Raw genomic sequence first — 17,299 nt, forward strand, 5'->3', positions numbered from 1 at the left:
TCAATATAAACCAGACTTCATAGGCGAATTGGAGAATCCAGAGAAAACTATTATAAATTATGCTATTAGTCTGGGACAATTTCACACTGGCCTTGAGCTTTCTTTTGTTTTTCAATTATTTTTGTATTTTTTTTTGAATTCTTGTAAGTATGGAATTCCTTGAATAATAAAATTTTATATATTGATCGGGCAAAATAAAAAAAGATCCTCAATCTCTCTACCGGTACTGGCCTGAACCCTGTACCGGAGGAAGCTTGAGAACCACCGCATTACTCGATGGTTCTCACAAATTCCCTTGTGGAACTATAATTTCAAATGAACCTGTAATTGTAGCTGCCTATCACATGTTAGACAAAAAAGGAAAAAAATCAAATCACATCTCTTTGAAGGCCATTCTGACAATAGAACTCATTCAGAGGGAAGATTAAGTGGAGATATCTCAAGGCGAAAGAAAAGAAAACCTAACTCTTGAATATGATCCCGAAAAACGTTTCATTAACAATCTTAGGACGAGCAAACACACCACCTGCACATTAAATATACAAACTTTCCTAACCTACACCATCTATTTACCACACAGAGCCTCTTTGTACACCCCTATCTCACTAGCATTTAGTCCCACATAGTTACAAAATTTAAAGTTCTCCTCCCAACCTCCTTATATTAAGTAGACTAAACAATTCCATTTTTATCTTCGAGTTTCACCGCTTCATAGTCGTGTTGGAACGTATCTGGCCGGGTTCTGACTTGCTTATCTATCTGGTAGCGGCGCAACCCAGGTACCTAGTTGAGCCCTAAAACCTTTCCTTAACCAAGAAATCATACCATCTTTGAATTTTTTACCTTTCCTTCACCAAGAAACCATACCATCTTTGAATTTTTTACCTTTCCTTAACCAAGAAACCATACCATCTTTGAAACAGAACCTTAAAATTAACATTAACAGAAGAGCAAATCAGATCATAGATGGGTCGTGCTAAATTAAAGATGGAATATATTGCAAACAAGAAAAATCGGAAGAAAACTTACAGCGAAAGATTGAAAACATTGAAGAAGAGTATTTATGAGTTCTCTGAGTTATGTGGTGTTGATGCCTGTATGATTGTTTATGATCCAGATCAAGGTAAACCTGAGATATGTCCTAGAAACATGAATGAAGTTCAAAGAATCACCAAACGGTATATCCAAATTCCTAAAGAAAAACGTGATAAACTAATCTTGGATGATAAGAAAAAAGAGAAGACTCGTGAGTATGATGAAATGCCTATGTCAAGACAGGTGAATGGATTTAGTATCAAACAACTTGAACAGCTCCATAGCAAATTGGGATCCAAAATTGAAACTTTAAGTGAGAAAATTCAGTCCATGGATGGAGGAGGAGCAGGGATGTCCAATGAAGCCCCACAGAAAGAATACCCTTGCTATAATCCAGAGAGAGCTTCTGATCATGAACCCACTGTTAGAACAAACGGCTTTGTTATACCAAATTTGCATGGACTATGTTTTGATCTCTATACCCATTGTCCACTACTTGTTTTTTCATTTGAATAGATAAAACAATAGTCCCACATAAACTAAAATCTAAAGAGTTTTAGACTTAAATACCATATAATTGGCTAAAAGGGCATGGCCCTTGGGTCATGGAAGTCTTCCAAACAGACATGTATTGCTCGATCCACCATGGAGTCTGAGTTTATAGCCTTGGAGAAAGATGGGGAGGAAGTTGAATGGATACGAGGTTTCCTGGGAGGAATTCCACTCTCGCCCAAGCCTGTGTCCTCGATCGCAATCCACTGTGACAGTCAAGATGCTATTGGATGCGCAAAGAATAATGTATACAACGGAAAATATATACATCTTCAAAGAAGACACAAGACAGTGAAACAACTACTCTCTACTGGTATCATCTCTATAGACTTTGTGAGGTCTAAAGAGAATATTGCAGATTCTTTGACGAAAGGGTTATCTAGAGAGGTAGTTAGATCCACATCGAAGGGGATGGGACTCAAGCTCATAGAATAAATCTCCATGAAGGACACTCAACCTTGTGAATGGAGCTCCAAGAATAAGGTTCAATGAGACAACTAATTTTTGGTGATGTCAAGAGAGCACTATCTTTGTCCCTCCCTATGGTGTAACCGTATGATAGTGCTACCTGCATGTTTTAGGATGATCTGTCAAGATCTTAATGAGTTCCATGACTTTGCTTAAAGCGGAGTGTGGCAGGACACTCTTAATGGACTCACCTATGTGGATATTGGAAGTGGGGCCGCTTCCTACGGGAATTTGAGCTTTTTCTCTAGAGACATTCATTAAGTCCGGGATTTAGCCCACGGCCAAAACGGGCACAACGGCAAGAGCTTGGCAGCTTTCTTTTTCTTTGAGACGTCAAAGTGTGGTTGTTATTTCTGACTTGCACTCACTGTTGGCGGTTCAAGACATTGTGTTCACCGTAACAACAAGCAGTTCCGGTAACCTCTCACTAAGTTAAGGTTCAATCTCTGGGACACCTTAGCCTAATATTGATGTATTATGTTTTCTCGTATTTCGTCGATATGTTTTATCATTCATGTGGGGGATTGTTAGAAAAAACATCTTTGTTATACCAAATTTGCATGGACTATGTTTTGATCTCTAGACCTATTGCCCACTACTTGTTTTTTCATTTGAATAGATAAAACAATAGTCCCACATAGACTAAAATCTAAAGAGTTTTAGACTTAAATACCATAGAATTGGCTAAAAGGGGATGGCCCTTGGGTCATTAGACTTTTGTGTGAGGGGGGAAGTCCTAGACTAGGGCAAGGTTGCCTTTCCCGTATGCACGGTGCTTCGCACAGAAGCACGCACGCCGCCGCCGTCCGTTCGGTCGGGTCGGGTCGGGTTCGGGTGTGGGTGTGGGTGTGGGTTCATTAGATCCTATCTTTTTGCTAAAACTTTTGGTACGTGTTTTACACACATGTAGAAGAATCTTCTTCTTTGTCTGCACATGTTTGTCTTGGTTTTCTTGTCTGTACGTGTTTGTCTTGCCTTCCTTGTCTGCACATGTTTGTCTTGGCTTTCTTGTCTGTACGTATTTGTTTTGGCAACACTGTTTTTAACTAACACACTGCTCTAATCCTGACAAAAGCAACACTGTTTTTAACCAAACATTACCAGTAACCAACACACTGCTCTAAGCCTGACAAAAGCAACACTGTTTTTAACCAAACATTACCAGTATTTCTGTATTACGCATGGTTTTGTTGCATGCATTTTTCCTCTCGTTTGTAACGTCTTAAACACTATATAAGGGAGGAGTATTGAGATCTTTTGAGACACAACAGAGAAACATCTCTTCTTCTGCTCTCCCTCTGCTTTCAGAAAATAAGTTTTTATTTCTAGTTTCTTTGTTTTGAGCTTTTGCTAACACTGCCAAGTTCTAAGGGTACTCTCTTTGTATGCTACATTGAGGGGTACTATCAGTAGTTGTATCCTGGAGGTGACTCGCCAACTGCTATAGCATCTCAGCGGAGTAGCAGGCGATATTTCCTTTAGGACAGCGTATCGTATACGTGGTTTGAGCTAAGTATCTTCTTCTCAGTTACATTATTAGTTCCATTTCCAACAATCTAAAGGCAATATCCTCTTTACTATATTTTTTGTAACAACATGGGAAAGAGTACTCTAGACAAACCCCTAAAGTTTAGTGGCAAAGACTTTAAACGATGGCAGTCCAAAATGTTATTCTTCTTAAAAGACCAAAGGCTAGATGAAGTTGCCTTAGAAAGACCCTCAAGAAGGCTTCATGACCGTGGCTATGAAGATAGACTGGATAGGTGGACTAGGAAGAATTACATGTGCAAAAACCACATTCTTAACTGTCTGGATGACTCCTTGTACGACTTTTATAATGCAAAAGAGAATTTTACTGCTTTTGATTTATGGGAACCCTAGAAAAAAAATATCTTGCAGAGGCTGCTGGAAGCAAGAAGTTCTTGGTAGCTAGGTTCCTGGAATATAAGATGACTGATGAAAAGCCTGTTGTAGAACAATTCGTCGAACTCCAGCTGCTCATCAACGAAATTCTTGCTGAAGGAATGCATATTTATGAATCTCTACAAGTATCTGCAGTAATTGAAAAGATACCACCCTCATGGAACGAGTACAAGAGGAGGCTGCGACACAAGAATCGCGAAATCACCATGGTGGAGCTGGGGAAAAAGATCCAGGTGGAGGAACTTCTGTGCTGCAAGGACAAAAGCCTGATGCTGAGCAAAGACATGTCCAACAAAGCTCATGTCCTGGACGATAATGCTGCATCAAAGAAAAGGCACGGAGAATCCAGCAAAAATGGTAAACGTAACAAAAAACGTAACTCCAAAGGTAACCATCTTAAGCCAAAGGGTGGTGTCTCCAAAAACACAATCCTGGCCTAAACCAAAAAATGGTCGTTCCAGTCTTGCTTCGGTCACAAAATGAAGGAGAAGGGTTGATCTTAGGGAGGGAAGCGAAGAAGGTGTTGAGACCAGAATGGTTAATTCTGAAGATGTGGCTATTTTATGACTTGTATCAGAATTTAGAACTGGCTTGCTGAATGAAATCTATCAGTTCTTTGGTATTTTTCTGGATACTGTGTTGTTGTTCTCACAAAAACTTGTTGCTTGATGAAAATAGGTAAAACCTATTTATATAAGTCATAATTGAATACACCCTGGTCTCATAGGAAGTGGGAGTGATTGAGTGATGGAAGAGTGGAGTAACGTGTAACTTCCGGAAACCACGCCTCCACTATGATGGAAGCGGGTTTGTTTACACCCACTACTTCTTGCCTCCACTAACTGCCATGTTTTCCTGACATTTTTTTATGATGGACGTGTTGCACGCCGCACGCTGTAAACTGCCAGACCAATACCCTGATGAGCATCCCCCAGTTTGTGACATGTTTGATGTCTCGAGTGTTTTGGTGAAAAACGTGTAGCATATTGCTACGTGTGGCAGGTCAAAGTCAAGATACTTTCCATAGGAAAATAACATGTGATGCTATTAGGCTGGCCGCCTAAAACTTGCCACAGGCTTGTCAATTCCATAGCGAATATGGACGGCTGAGATTGTAGCTTATGAGAAAGGATGGCCATTGATTATGGCCACATCTTGTTGTATAGCAAAGTGGCGCCATTGGCATGGTGGCGCCTAGCATAGCCATGGCATAGCGGCATGCCAGTGGCGCAGCCGTGGCAGTTGTTTTGGCATATTGGTGTTATACCCAAATATGGCTCCGGCAACATTGGCCCTGTTGCTAAGTTAAACTTAAGGCCTTAGGAGAATCACTTGACCTAGTTTGCATGGCAACTTTAGATAGATTAGGTTTTGGCGTATCTAAACCCTAATTAGCACGTGCGTTGCGGCAAGGTGGCGTGGCTGACATAGTTAGCGCATGCCAGTGGCACGATGGTGCAAGTAGCGCCTGGCGTAGCCACGACCGCTAGATTTTGACACATTAGTGTTAGACTCAAATGTGGTGTGGCAACATTGGCCCTGTTTCCACATCAATCCCAATGCTCTGGAAAACGTTACTTGACTTGGTTGGCGTAACAACTTTGCCTAAATTAGGGTTTGGCATGCCAAAACCCTAATTAGTGCATACGGCATGCGACATGTGGCATGTGTCCGTGGCGCATCGACGTTTTGTGCAAATGGTGTCATAGCCACGCCAAAGGAACCATAGCCAGGCCATCATATGGAAACGGCCACAGGAATAAGGATTGCCACGGGTGGATATGATATGGCGTCTTTATTAGGGCTTCCTGGGTCCCGCACGGCTCGTGGCATGTTGTAGGCTCGAAGTGGCATAATTTGTGCCACGACTGGAAAATAGGGTTTCCACCATGCAAGGTCGTGTTTCTGGTTAGGATAACCACATTGAAGTCTGTTATGGCGTTGGCCACGAACAGAAGATGGGTTGACACGTAAGTGTATTATTTATGGTATGTTGCCACGTTCGACATGCTTCTGTGGCAAAGTGGCACGTCCGACACGTTGGGCATGCCAGTTAGCGCATTGGCGCAAATTTGGAAAGCCAATTTTGGTATTGGTGTAATTTTGCCTCTCTTTTTTAATACTGCGGCAGGTTTATAGCAACCAGATTGGTCGAACAAGAGAGGGACGATCAAACGCGGGCGTGTCCACACTTCTGGTGTGGGTGTGGCAAGTTTAAATCGACATGATTGGTAGATGGGAAATAGGGATGGCAAGTATGGGCCCAGCCACAACTTATGTGCGTGTGGCGGGTTTAAGGCGACCTGATTGGTCGAGGGAAATAGGGCCGGTTTAGGCAACATGGGGCGTGGCCAATGGAAAATGGCGCCGGCTGGCCTAAGGCATGGACACGCATCCCTTTGCTGCTGATCCTATTCTGCGCCTCCTTTATTTCTTGTTTTCTGATTCTGGGCAAGATTTTGCACCGACTAATCCATGGCGGATTAATTACCTAGTTTTCCTAGGCTTAATTTCGACAGGCAAGGTCTGATATACTGCGCAAGGCGCAAAACCCTAATTTTTGCAAATTAGTCAGGGTAATATCTGAATCTTGTTAATTATCACAAAATTGATTGAATTCTATGTGTTGACACAGAGTTCTTTAAGTTCATTGCCAGAGAGCAGTATGCTTTCTGATTGAATACTTTATGCAAAGACCTTATCCTTGATACTTGGAAATTCGTGCTAATCTGCTGCGACTGAACACAAATTGTCACGTCATATCAATATTAAGGGTTCATCCGGGAAACATAGCACATAAAGCATTCAAAGAAACTTATATTAACTGAGTAATACAAGCAAGGTGCCAAAATTTACAGAATATATGGGATTGTTGCTACATGCACCTGTCTGGGTAAATTTCATATATATATATATATTGAGTTTCTCAATGAATGTGCCAGTTAAGAGGTTGAACACTCATCATTTTCACATGGATCAATTTCTTTGCAGAGTGACGACACATTAAATGCAGGGTTTTATGAATTTAGCCCTGAACTAAAAACCACCATCAACATTAAGTCTCTTGCTTAGCACGTAACAGTGGCATTGTTGCGGGGTAAGCATGAGATGGTGACAGACAAGAGTAAAATCGAAAGGGCAAGACATGAGGAGATTGCCAGGAAAATTCGACTAACCTTTGGCAGGAGGCATGAGTAGTCTATGATCCTTGAGCTGGCGGCTTGGCGTATTTCCTGCTTGGCCACAGGGTGCTGGCGTTGCGACTTTAGCCACGGAACATTGATGTTGGCGCTGCAACTTTGTCCACAGGACGATGCAGATTGAGTGCCTGATGTGCTGGCACGCTGCTGGTTCGACTACAAGACGTTGGCACTGATTTGGGCGTGGTTGAATCCAAAGCGGATTCCTTTTTTCATCCAAACTCTTAAGGCGCCGTGCATATAAAAGGCATCGCACATACTTTTATTCTTGCTTCGTTAGCTTTGTTCTTGCGGTGACGAACTTCTTTTTCGTCAGCATCCAAGGTGAGTCAACTATCCCAGATATATAAGTGTCTAATCAGCTGATATCCCATATCTAGAGCCTTCATGTACGGCAGGCAAAGAGTTTTCCTTTTCCGGGTTTTATCATTTTGCGTAATATAAGAGAGCACCTCGAGCTTCTCGTTTCACATCGATCACCACAGGATTGCGTTATCTCCTTTTAGGTATTGTTTCATATCCTTTTTGCAGTTTTCTTTTGTCCTCTTTACTACGTAGGTTGTTGATGTAGACATAATGATTCTCTGCAGTTCATGATGGGAACTCCTGGTGATGATCATTCTTCCAATTCCTCAGGGAAAAGCTTTGAAGTTGACAAACCCAGGGTCTCTGCGTCTGAGGAGATATTAAACAAAATTGATCCTTTGTTTCGTGAGTCTGGTCGGGCCATACAGGGTATGTCTCTCACTCATCTATGCATTGTTCGAGGGCGTGTTCAAGCTTTCATGGCTTCGATTGACATGGAAGAGAAGTGGAGACATGATGAAGCATCTCAGCATCCCAGTGCTAGGGATGAAAGGTTCGCTTCTTGACTGAAGCGGCGAAGGATCGATCCTAAGGAACCCTCAAACGAGAGTAAGTTTAATTATCCTGTTCAGAACGGTATCGTAATCCTCAACTCTGACGTTGACGAATCGGAGTATCCTCAAGAGTGAAAAAGTGGGGGTACAACAACCACACACAACAATTAGATTAGCAATCTGTATGGACAAACTCCAATATACTTTCTAGATAATCAACTAGACAGTCAGACTCAATCTAGATAAAAGTATATCAAAGAGTTTATATCTCAATCTCTCGATTTGATCTTTACTCAAGCAAATAGAAATCTGCGAGTCTTTATCAAAGAGAGATAACTTGGATGGTACCAAAGACCAATATCCAAGTGTCAATCAATTTAAATCAACAACCAAAAGGTCGGATATTCTAATTGATTGAAAAATGCACAACCTGTGATATTTCAATTATATAAAAAATATAATGCGGAAAAGAAATAACACAGACACCAGAATTTTGTTAATGAGGAAACCACAAATGCACAAAAACCCCGGGACCTAGTCCAGATTGAACACACATTGTATTAAGCCTCTACAGACACTAGCCTACTCCAAATTAACTTCGGTCTGGACTGTAGTTGAACCCCAATAAATCTCACACTAATCCAAGGTACGGTTATGCTCCTACGCCTCAGATCTCGGCAAGATGCTACGTACTTGATTCCTTTAGCTGATCTCACCCACAACTAAGAGTTTCTACGACCCATAGTCGAAGACTTTAATAAACAAATTTGTATCACACAGAAAAGTCTACGGTAATTGATAAATCAGTCTCCACGAATATAACTACGAGTTTTGTTCCGTATTTTGATAAATCAAGGTGAACGAGAACCAATCAATAAACCAGTCTTATATTCCCGAAGAACAGCCTAGTATTATTGATCACCTCACAATAATCTTAATCGACGCAGCGAAAAAAGATATTTTGGAATCACAAACGATGAGACGAAGTGTTTGTGATTACTTTTCTATCTTGCCTATCGGAGATATAAAATCTCGAGCCATTTATTACAATCGTACTCGTAACGATAGAAGATGCAAGATCAGATCACACAACTACAAGAAAAGTAGTATCGGTCTGGCTTCACAATCCCAATGAAGTCTTTAAGTCGTTAACCTGGTTTAGAAGAAGAAACCAAAGGTTAAAGGAGAATCGACTCTAGATATGCAACTAGTATCACACGTAAGGTGTGGGGATAAGGTTTCCCAGTTGCTAGAGTTCTCCCTTATATAATTTTCAAATCAGGGTTTGCAATCAATGTTAGCTTGGTAACAAAGCATTCAATATTCACCATTAGATGAAAACCTGATTAGATTCAAGCTAATATTTCTCAACCGTTAGATCGAAAACTTATCTTGTTACATAAAAAAAAATGTCCAATTTTGGGTTTACGAACCGTTCCCAAACGTTAACATTTTTGGTTCAACAATAGTTAACTAAATGGCTAGCCATATGATTACTTTCATATCAACCATATTCTTATTCACCATAACTAGTTCAAATGACTCAAATCAACTAGTTAGAGAGTTGTTCAATTGCTTAGATCTTATGTAACTACAAAAGACACAATCGAAGCAAAAACGGTTTGATTCACTCGAATCGGTTCATGAACTTTATAGCCACGGTTTTCAAAAGCATTCCTTAGTTTAAATAAACATGAGTTCAAGAACAACCGGTTTTAGATATAACCTGCTCAAGTTCGCGGACTTGGTTCGCGGACTTAAGCTCATGGAAGGAGTTCACAAACTCCAGCAGAAATTCTCGGGTCGAGAACTTCCGCCAGTTCGCAGACTTGGCTCACGCCACTTCCATTTCTCTTGATCAACAAAGTTCGCAAACTTTGGTTCAAGGAATAAGGACTTATACATATATGTGTTTCCACAACAATTCTTATATCCTACCAATGGTTATGTAATATAAACTCTCATTTCAATCATTGAAACATTCTCAGAGGACGGATATAGCCGTTATCCACATGCCATTTTTCGTCAGAGCAATTTTCAAAGTGATTGAAACATAACATGAGTTTCGTCACTAGGTAAAGATGAATTCGGCAAAAGAGAAAGCTTACCAACACATATTTCGAGAAATAGATAGGCGAGATAAACTCGGCTCGAAATAGCAAATGTGCATAATGAAAGTCTATATATCAAAACGACTTTTGTCTCAAGAGTAGGAGATAGAATAGATATACTTTTGAGTGACAGATAAGTTCAAGTCTCCACATACCTTTTAGTCGATGAAGATCCACCAGTTCCTTGAGTAGTCCTTCGTCTTGTATGATGATTGCCATGTATTTCTTCAGCTCAACTACGCTTTCTATCCTAGTCTGAGACCTTTAGCTATGTAGGCTAGAAATCAAGACTTATAGTTTTGATCACTAACATTGACAAACATGCTTGAGATAGCAACGCATGCGAGTTCGACCGAGCAATGCTCTAACAATCTACCCCTTTGTCAATTTTAGTGGCAAAACTATTAATACATATGGAATACAAAAAATAAATAAATTAACTTTTGTAGCTCCTATTCCACATGCCTAATCTTCAACATTACTCGAAATCTTCGTCACTTCCAAGTACTCCAATGATCCCAAAGGTTGTAAGTTTAGCATCATCATTGTTGAAAATCCGTAGCTATAACAATAAGAAAACAATAGTTCTCAATCATTGTTATACAGTGTCATAGTATCATTACACAACGTCAAAGTTCAATTGTATCACAACTTCAACAACAATACTATGGTGATATGTATCACTCCCCCTTAGTCAATACTCCATCTCACATGGAAACCACTCCCCCTTACAAAATGATCCGAAAACATATGTATTTGTAGCGTGAACTACATATTAATTCTCCCCCTTTTTGTCAATAAAATTGGCAAAGGTACAAGAATGATATCTTAATGAAGTTTCTGAAAGAGACATTTTTTGACCAAAAGAAAGCAAAAATATCAACTTGTTCTTTAAATGCAATCATAAAGACGAAGCTAAATGCATTCATCAAGGAGTTTATAAAGATACAAGATAACCCCTATAATATTCCACAGCCGCACTCCACACAAAGATATGGCAATTAAGCGCAAGTTCAAAAGAACTCTCCCCCATTAAATGTCATTCCCGAAAGAACAACAAGAGCGACCTTAATTTCGAAAGAAAAGAAGGATTTCTTTGGACATAACAAATCACATACAAGTATGAATTTGAATCCAAAAAGTTCAATTAAATTAACCACAAGAGAACCCATGATTAATTTAATCGACAAATGCTCAAACATAAGTGAACTTATGGAGAGTTAAAGAATACAATTAGATTAATCACAGAGAACCCATAGTTAATATTGAAATACACAACCAAATTAATCACAAAAGTATCAATTTAATTGGTCATGCTCGACATAAGAAAACTTACGGAGCAACAACTAAATAACCAAACAAGATGATTAACTTAGTTGAAAATGCTCGACATAAAGTACCTTACGAAACAACAACATAGCTAATCAAAAATAATCATCTTGGTTGTTTAATGCTCAACATAAGACACTTTACGGAGCCTCACAGTAATACATAAAATATGGATCAGGGAAGATCAATTACTGCGGAATACACAAGGATTCATTCTATTTTCCATCACTATGTGCACAATGATATACAATAGACATAATCCTTGCAAACAAAAGATTTTAACTTATCTTCCATCAATAATTGACAATATAGACTTAACTTTTGTTTTTGTCAAAAGTTCATTCATTCTTTTATCAACATATGAATATTGACATATGAAAGACTTTACTTTTGACAAGATATGGGATGGTAAAGTTCACGGACGTAAACACACAAATCCCATAACAATATTGCAATATATAAAACCATAAATATTAATACTGCAAAAATCATCTTCCAAACAAGTTTAGAATTTAAACCAATAAATCTAAAAACATGAAGATGAAAACGTTGGACATAGCTATGTGTAATCATAATAATGGCTATTCCAAACTCTAGTTATTCTTCTAATAAAAACAGAACATAGAAGATTTACTAGGCAAACAGAACACAAATTACTCATCTTCATCCTCATCGGAGATACTCCTAGATGCTTGAATTGTGTTCAATTCTTCCTTGAGCTCGGGAAACTTCGTTGCAACCAAAGACAATTGTTCTTGGACACACTTCACCCTTGAATTGACCTTATACACACCCTTATGAATTTTTTGAAGAAGACTCAAAGTGGTAGGGTCACAATCGTTAAATGAAGCATCTCTTTGTATTTTGCACACATTTTCCCTTATGCGCCTAAAAGTACACGGACGAACCAGTTTGGGAACCCCGAGAGAGTTGCCAATCGAAACAAGACCACGATCATGGAAAATTTTTCCAATCAAGCAAGGATAGCCTAACATCTTGATGGGTGAAGTCATCAAAATCATTTGATAAATGATAAAACCACAAATATCGAGACTTTAAATACCCGATTCAAGGAAATAAACTAATTCCGCATACTCATGATTCCACCAAGAATTCTCAATTGTGGAGGGACAAAGATTGGGGATACCAAGTTTCCCAAATGCCAACAACAGGATACTAAGATCATTAGTAGGAAACTTCCCTTGATTCCAAATTACCCTTCTTGCCACAAAGCCCAAGAGATATTTCATCACATGATGGACGTTCTTCACTTGGTCTAGGAGACGCACGTTTCCCAACGGAATGTTGGTAATCTTTGAAATTAATTCTCTATCAACAAGAAAACCTTTCTCTATTTATCATGGATTTTGAATTCCATCTTATTAATATCAACATCATGAATGTTGGCATAGAAAATTTTCTGAGAGAGAATCAAAACATGACCATTACCATCAAAGATTTCCAAGTTTGAATTTTTTGAAGCAAGCTAAATCTTCATGCCCACTAGAGAAATCCAATTTCTTTTCTAGAATAAAACCTTTAGATGAAATATTTTCAAAAATTCTAGCACAAGAATCATCCACAAATCTAATCCTGCGAGAGTTTTGGTCACAAGGAACATCCATGCTAGAGGTATTTGAGTTTTTGGAGCTCCTTTTTGAGCCCTTAGAATTCACCATAAGATCTAAGAAATTGAAAGGTACAAGAGGAATTTACTTACTTGGAGTGAAACTTGAACACCCTTTCTTTCAATTTCTCCAAGATGGCTTCAATGGAGAAAAACACACAAAACCCTAGAGGTTCACGTACGCGGACGGGTGATGAAGAAGAGGGTGCGCGAACTTCTTCTTTATAAGACTAAAGATGGGCTTGGACTCGTTTGTGAACCGTGACCACACAAGGAAAGTGGGATTTTCTTAGCCATTTGGACATCAAAGGCTATGCATCCCGTGACAACACACTTTTGAGAGAGACGATGGATGCAGTAGAAATCTTTATTTGGTATTCTAAAAGAGAATAGCAAAACTGTAAACAACTCAAACATTTCTTGCCCCATTTCAAGATATATACAAATGGGGTGGTGTCAGGCTTGTTACCAAGAGGCATAATGTGCAGAGGAATTCTCATGCAACATTTCCGGTTGATATGTGTGAACAGTCCCCGTGACATAATCAACGTAATGATGATAATCCGGGCAGTCAGGGGTTTCTATCCTTCGTTTAATCTGGCTAGAAGGAAAATTTTTCTGATTTCTAGGTTGTACAATATTATTCGATGGTTTATCATGTACACAACCTTTTTCGGAAGGATTCTTAGACTTAACATAATTAAGTTTTTCTAAGAGATTAAAAACGCCTTCGAACGCTCTAAATAGATCTTTATCAATTGATCCATTATGATAGTATTCCTCAAAGAGATCAAGAGTTAATCTAGTGAGAGTCCATATCCTTGAGCGTGACGAACGTTTCCTCAATCTTTCCTTCTTTTTATGTTTTCCTTTAGATTGGATCTCATCATCTAAATTTTCCTTTTTAGATGAAATGAGATTATCATGTAAACCCGGAGGTTTTAACAATAATAATCCTTGAGAAATCTTTAAGGACTTCTGGCGTGCGTTACAGATGCCACGAGCAAGTTTTCCAAAGAAATTTCCCGTGGGCAATTTATAAGGAACGAACAAACACAAACTTATTAGGTTTAGAGTGTTTGCCTGCTCTGATACCAATTTAAAAAGTGGGGGTACAACAACCGCACCCAACAATTCGATTAGCAATCTGTATGGACAAACTCCAATATACTTTCTAGAGAATCAACTAGACAGTCAGACTCAATCTAGATAAAAGTATATCAAATAGTTTATATCTCAATCTCTCGATTTGATCTTTATTCAAGCAAATAGAAATCTGCGAGTCTTTATCAAAGAGAAATAACTTGGATGGTACCAAAGACCAATATCCAAGTGTCAATCAATTTAAATCAACAACCAAAAGGTCGGATATTCTAATTGATTGAAAAACGCACAACCTGTAATATTTCAATTATATAACAAAATATAATGCGGAAAATAAATAACACAAACACCAGAATTTTGTTAACGAGGAAACCCCAAATGCAGAAAAACCCCTGGACCTAGTCCAGATTGAACACACATTGTATTAAGCCGCTACAGACACTAGCCTACTCCAAATTAACTTCGGTCCAGACTGTAGTTGAACCCCAATCAATCTCACACTGATCCAAGGTACAGTTATGCTCCTAAGCCTCTGATCACAGCAGGATGCTACGTACTTGATTCCCTTAGTTGATCTCACCCACAACTAAGAGTTTCTACGACCCAAAGTCGAAGACTTTAATAAATAAATCTGTATCACACAGAAAAGTCTACGGTAATAGATAAATGTTATCTTGGTAAAAAAGTTGCTACGTACTTGATTCCCAGTTGCTAGAGTTCTCCCTTATATAGTTTTCAAATCAGGGTTTGCAATCAATGTTAGCTTGGTAACAAAGCATTCAATATTCACCGTTAGATGAAAACCTGATTAGATTCAAGATAATATTTCTCAACCGTTGGATCGAAAACTTAGCTTGTTACACACAAATGAAATGTCAAATTTTGGGTTTACGAACCGTTCCCAAACATTAACATTTATTGGTTCAACAATAGTTAACCAAATGGTTAGCCATATGATTACTTTCATATCAAACATATTCTTCTTCACCATAACTAGTTCAAATGACTCAAATCAACTAGTTAGAGAGTTGTTCAATTGCTTAGATCTTATGTAACTACACAAGACACAATCGAAGCAAAAACGGTTTGATTCACTCGAATCGGTTCATGATAGCCACGGTTTGCAAAAGCATTCCTTAGTTTAAATAAACATGAGTTCAAGAACAACCGGTTTTAGATATAACCTGCTCAAGTTCGCGGACTTGGTTCGCGGACTTAAGCTCATGGAAGGAGTTCACAAACTCCAGCAGAAATTCTCGGGTCGAGAACTTCCGCCAGTTCGCAGACTTGGCTCACGCCACTTCCATTTCTCTTGATCAACAAAGTTCGCAAACTTTGGTTCAAGGAATAAGGACTTATACATATATGTGTTTCCACAACAATGCTTATATCCTACCAATGGTTATGTAATCTAAACTCTCATTTTAATCATTGAAACATTCTCAGAGGACGGATATAGCCGTTATCCACATGCCATTTTTCGTCAGAGCAATTTTAAAAGTGACTGAAACATAACATGAGTTTCGTCACTAGGTAAAGATGAATTCGGCTAAAGCGAATGCTTACCAACACATATTTCGATAAATAGATAGGCGAGATAAACTCGGCTCGAAATAGCAAATGTGCATAATGAAAGTCTATATATCAAAACGACTTTTGTCTCAAGAGTAGGAGATAAAATATATAGACTTTTGAGTGACAGATAAGTTCAAGTCTTCACATACCTTTTAGTCGATGAAGATCCACCAGTTCCTTGAGTAGTCCTTCGTCTTGTATGATGATTGCCATGTATTTCTTCAGCTCAACTACGCTTTCTATCCTAGTCTGAGACCTTTAGCTATGTAGGATAGAAATCAAGACTTATAGTTTTGATCACTAACATTAACAAACATGCTTGAGATAGCAACGCATGCGACTTCGACCGAGCAATGTTCTAACAAATAGGTTGTTGGAGCAGTTGCTAAGAAGGATGCCGGCGCGGCTCAGGATGTCGAAACTATTGTTGGAGAGGCTGAAGCGACCGTTGAGGGTGTTATTGAAGCGGCCATTGGAGAGGGCGCTGGAGCAAATGTTGGATCTATTGGAGAGACTGCTGAAGCAAGCTTTGGGGATAGCGCTGGAACAGGCTTTGGAGATGTCATTGGAACATGCTTTAAAGATGGTGTCAAGTCTGCTGCTGAAACTGCTTCTAGAGAGGATGCTAACGCTTCTGTTGAAATGACTTCTGGAAGGGATGCCTGATGTTGGAGAGGGTGTTGGAGCAGGTGTTTGGGAGAACTCTAGTGGAGGCGCCGCTGACCCTAGCGTTGATAGTGACAGCTATCTTTTCATTTCATTATTCCCTTTTGTAGAAGAACAATCTTTTCGTAGCTCGTAGATGTTTTGATACCTCAGTTTTTTTTTTGTTCATGTGACTGAAGCTATGCTTCACCGAGTAATATTATTTCATTTATGCTGCTTTGATAACTTCATATATTTGATCGAATGAATAATATCTCCCGAAAGAATCCTAAAACTCCTTTTTGCGATATACAAGTTCTTCCATTCTTCCAAAGCGATTCAGCAGATGGAAAGTCAAAACGCATAAATAGCGCAGCAATGATGCTAGCTGGCATGTCACATCCCAGCTACTTCCACAATAAAGCCTCCATATTTCGTTGGCATCCGTAACTCAAAACAAGGGAAACAATAGCAATAGTTAAGGGTTTGACCAACCTTTTACCGGATTTTCCTTTGCAAATTACACAGGATGTCCGTAGCATGACGCCTGATTATGTAGAAGTGTGAGCCGTCACAAGCCGGGAAACACGTCGCGAGAAGTAGAGAAACCTCGTCAGGCGAAAGTTGAAGCCAGATGTTCTTATGCTTCCACTTGTTGATCTTCTTCCTTGCATATTCTCCTCTTCAGTACTTTTTGAATAAGATATTTCTTGTAGGGTTTGATGTTTTATGGTTTCGAATTGATGGGTAATGGCTTTGTGAGGTTTTGAACTTACTTGGTGCTTTTCCCTTTGAGATTCAGGAAAACTTATTTTTGAAAGAAAGATACTTTTAATTAAAATCGAAATCCTAATTGTGAATGCAAGCAGT

General features: G+C 39.1%; 1 protein-coding gene across 1 annotated transcript; it reads left to right on the forward strand.

Annotated features, from left to right (window-relative positions):
- The first annotated feature begins 966 nt into the window (after positions 1 to 966).
- On the forward strand, positions 967 to 16,450 carry LOC113343720 (agamous-like MADS-box protein AGL36). Its single transcript, XM_026587850.1, has 2 exons — positions 967 to 1,458; positions 16,154 to 16,450. The coding sequence occupies exons 1-2, from the start codon at positions 967 to 969 to the stop codon at positions 16,448 to 16,450; spliced, it is 789 nt and encodes a 262-aa protein (XP_026443635.1).
- The last annotated feature ends 849 nt before the right edge of the window (positions 16,451 to 17,299 follow it).

This window comes from Papaver somniferum, unplaced genomic scaffold (assembly GCF_003573695.1).
Source record: "Papaver somniferum cultivar HN1 unplaced genomic scaffold, ASM357369v1 unplaced-scaffold_65, whole genome shotgun sequence".
In the NCBI taxonomy this organism is placed as follows: Eukaryota; Viridiplantae; Streptophyta; class Magnoliopsida; order Ranunculales; family Papaveraceae; genus Papaver; species Papaver somniferum.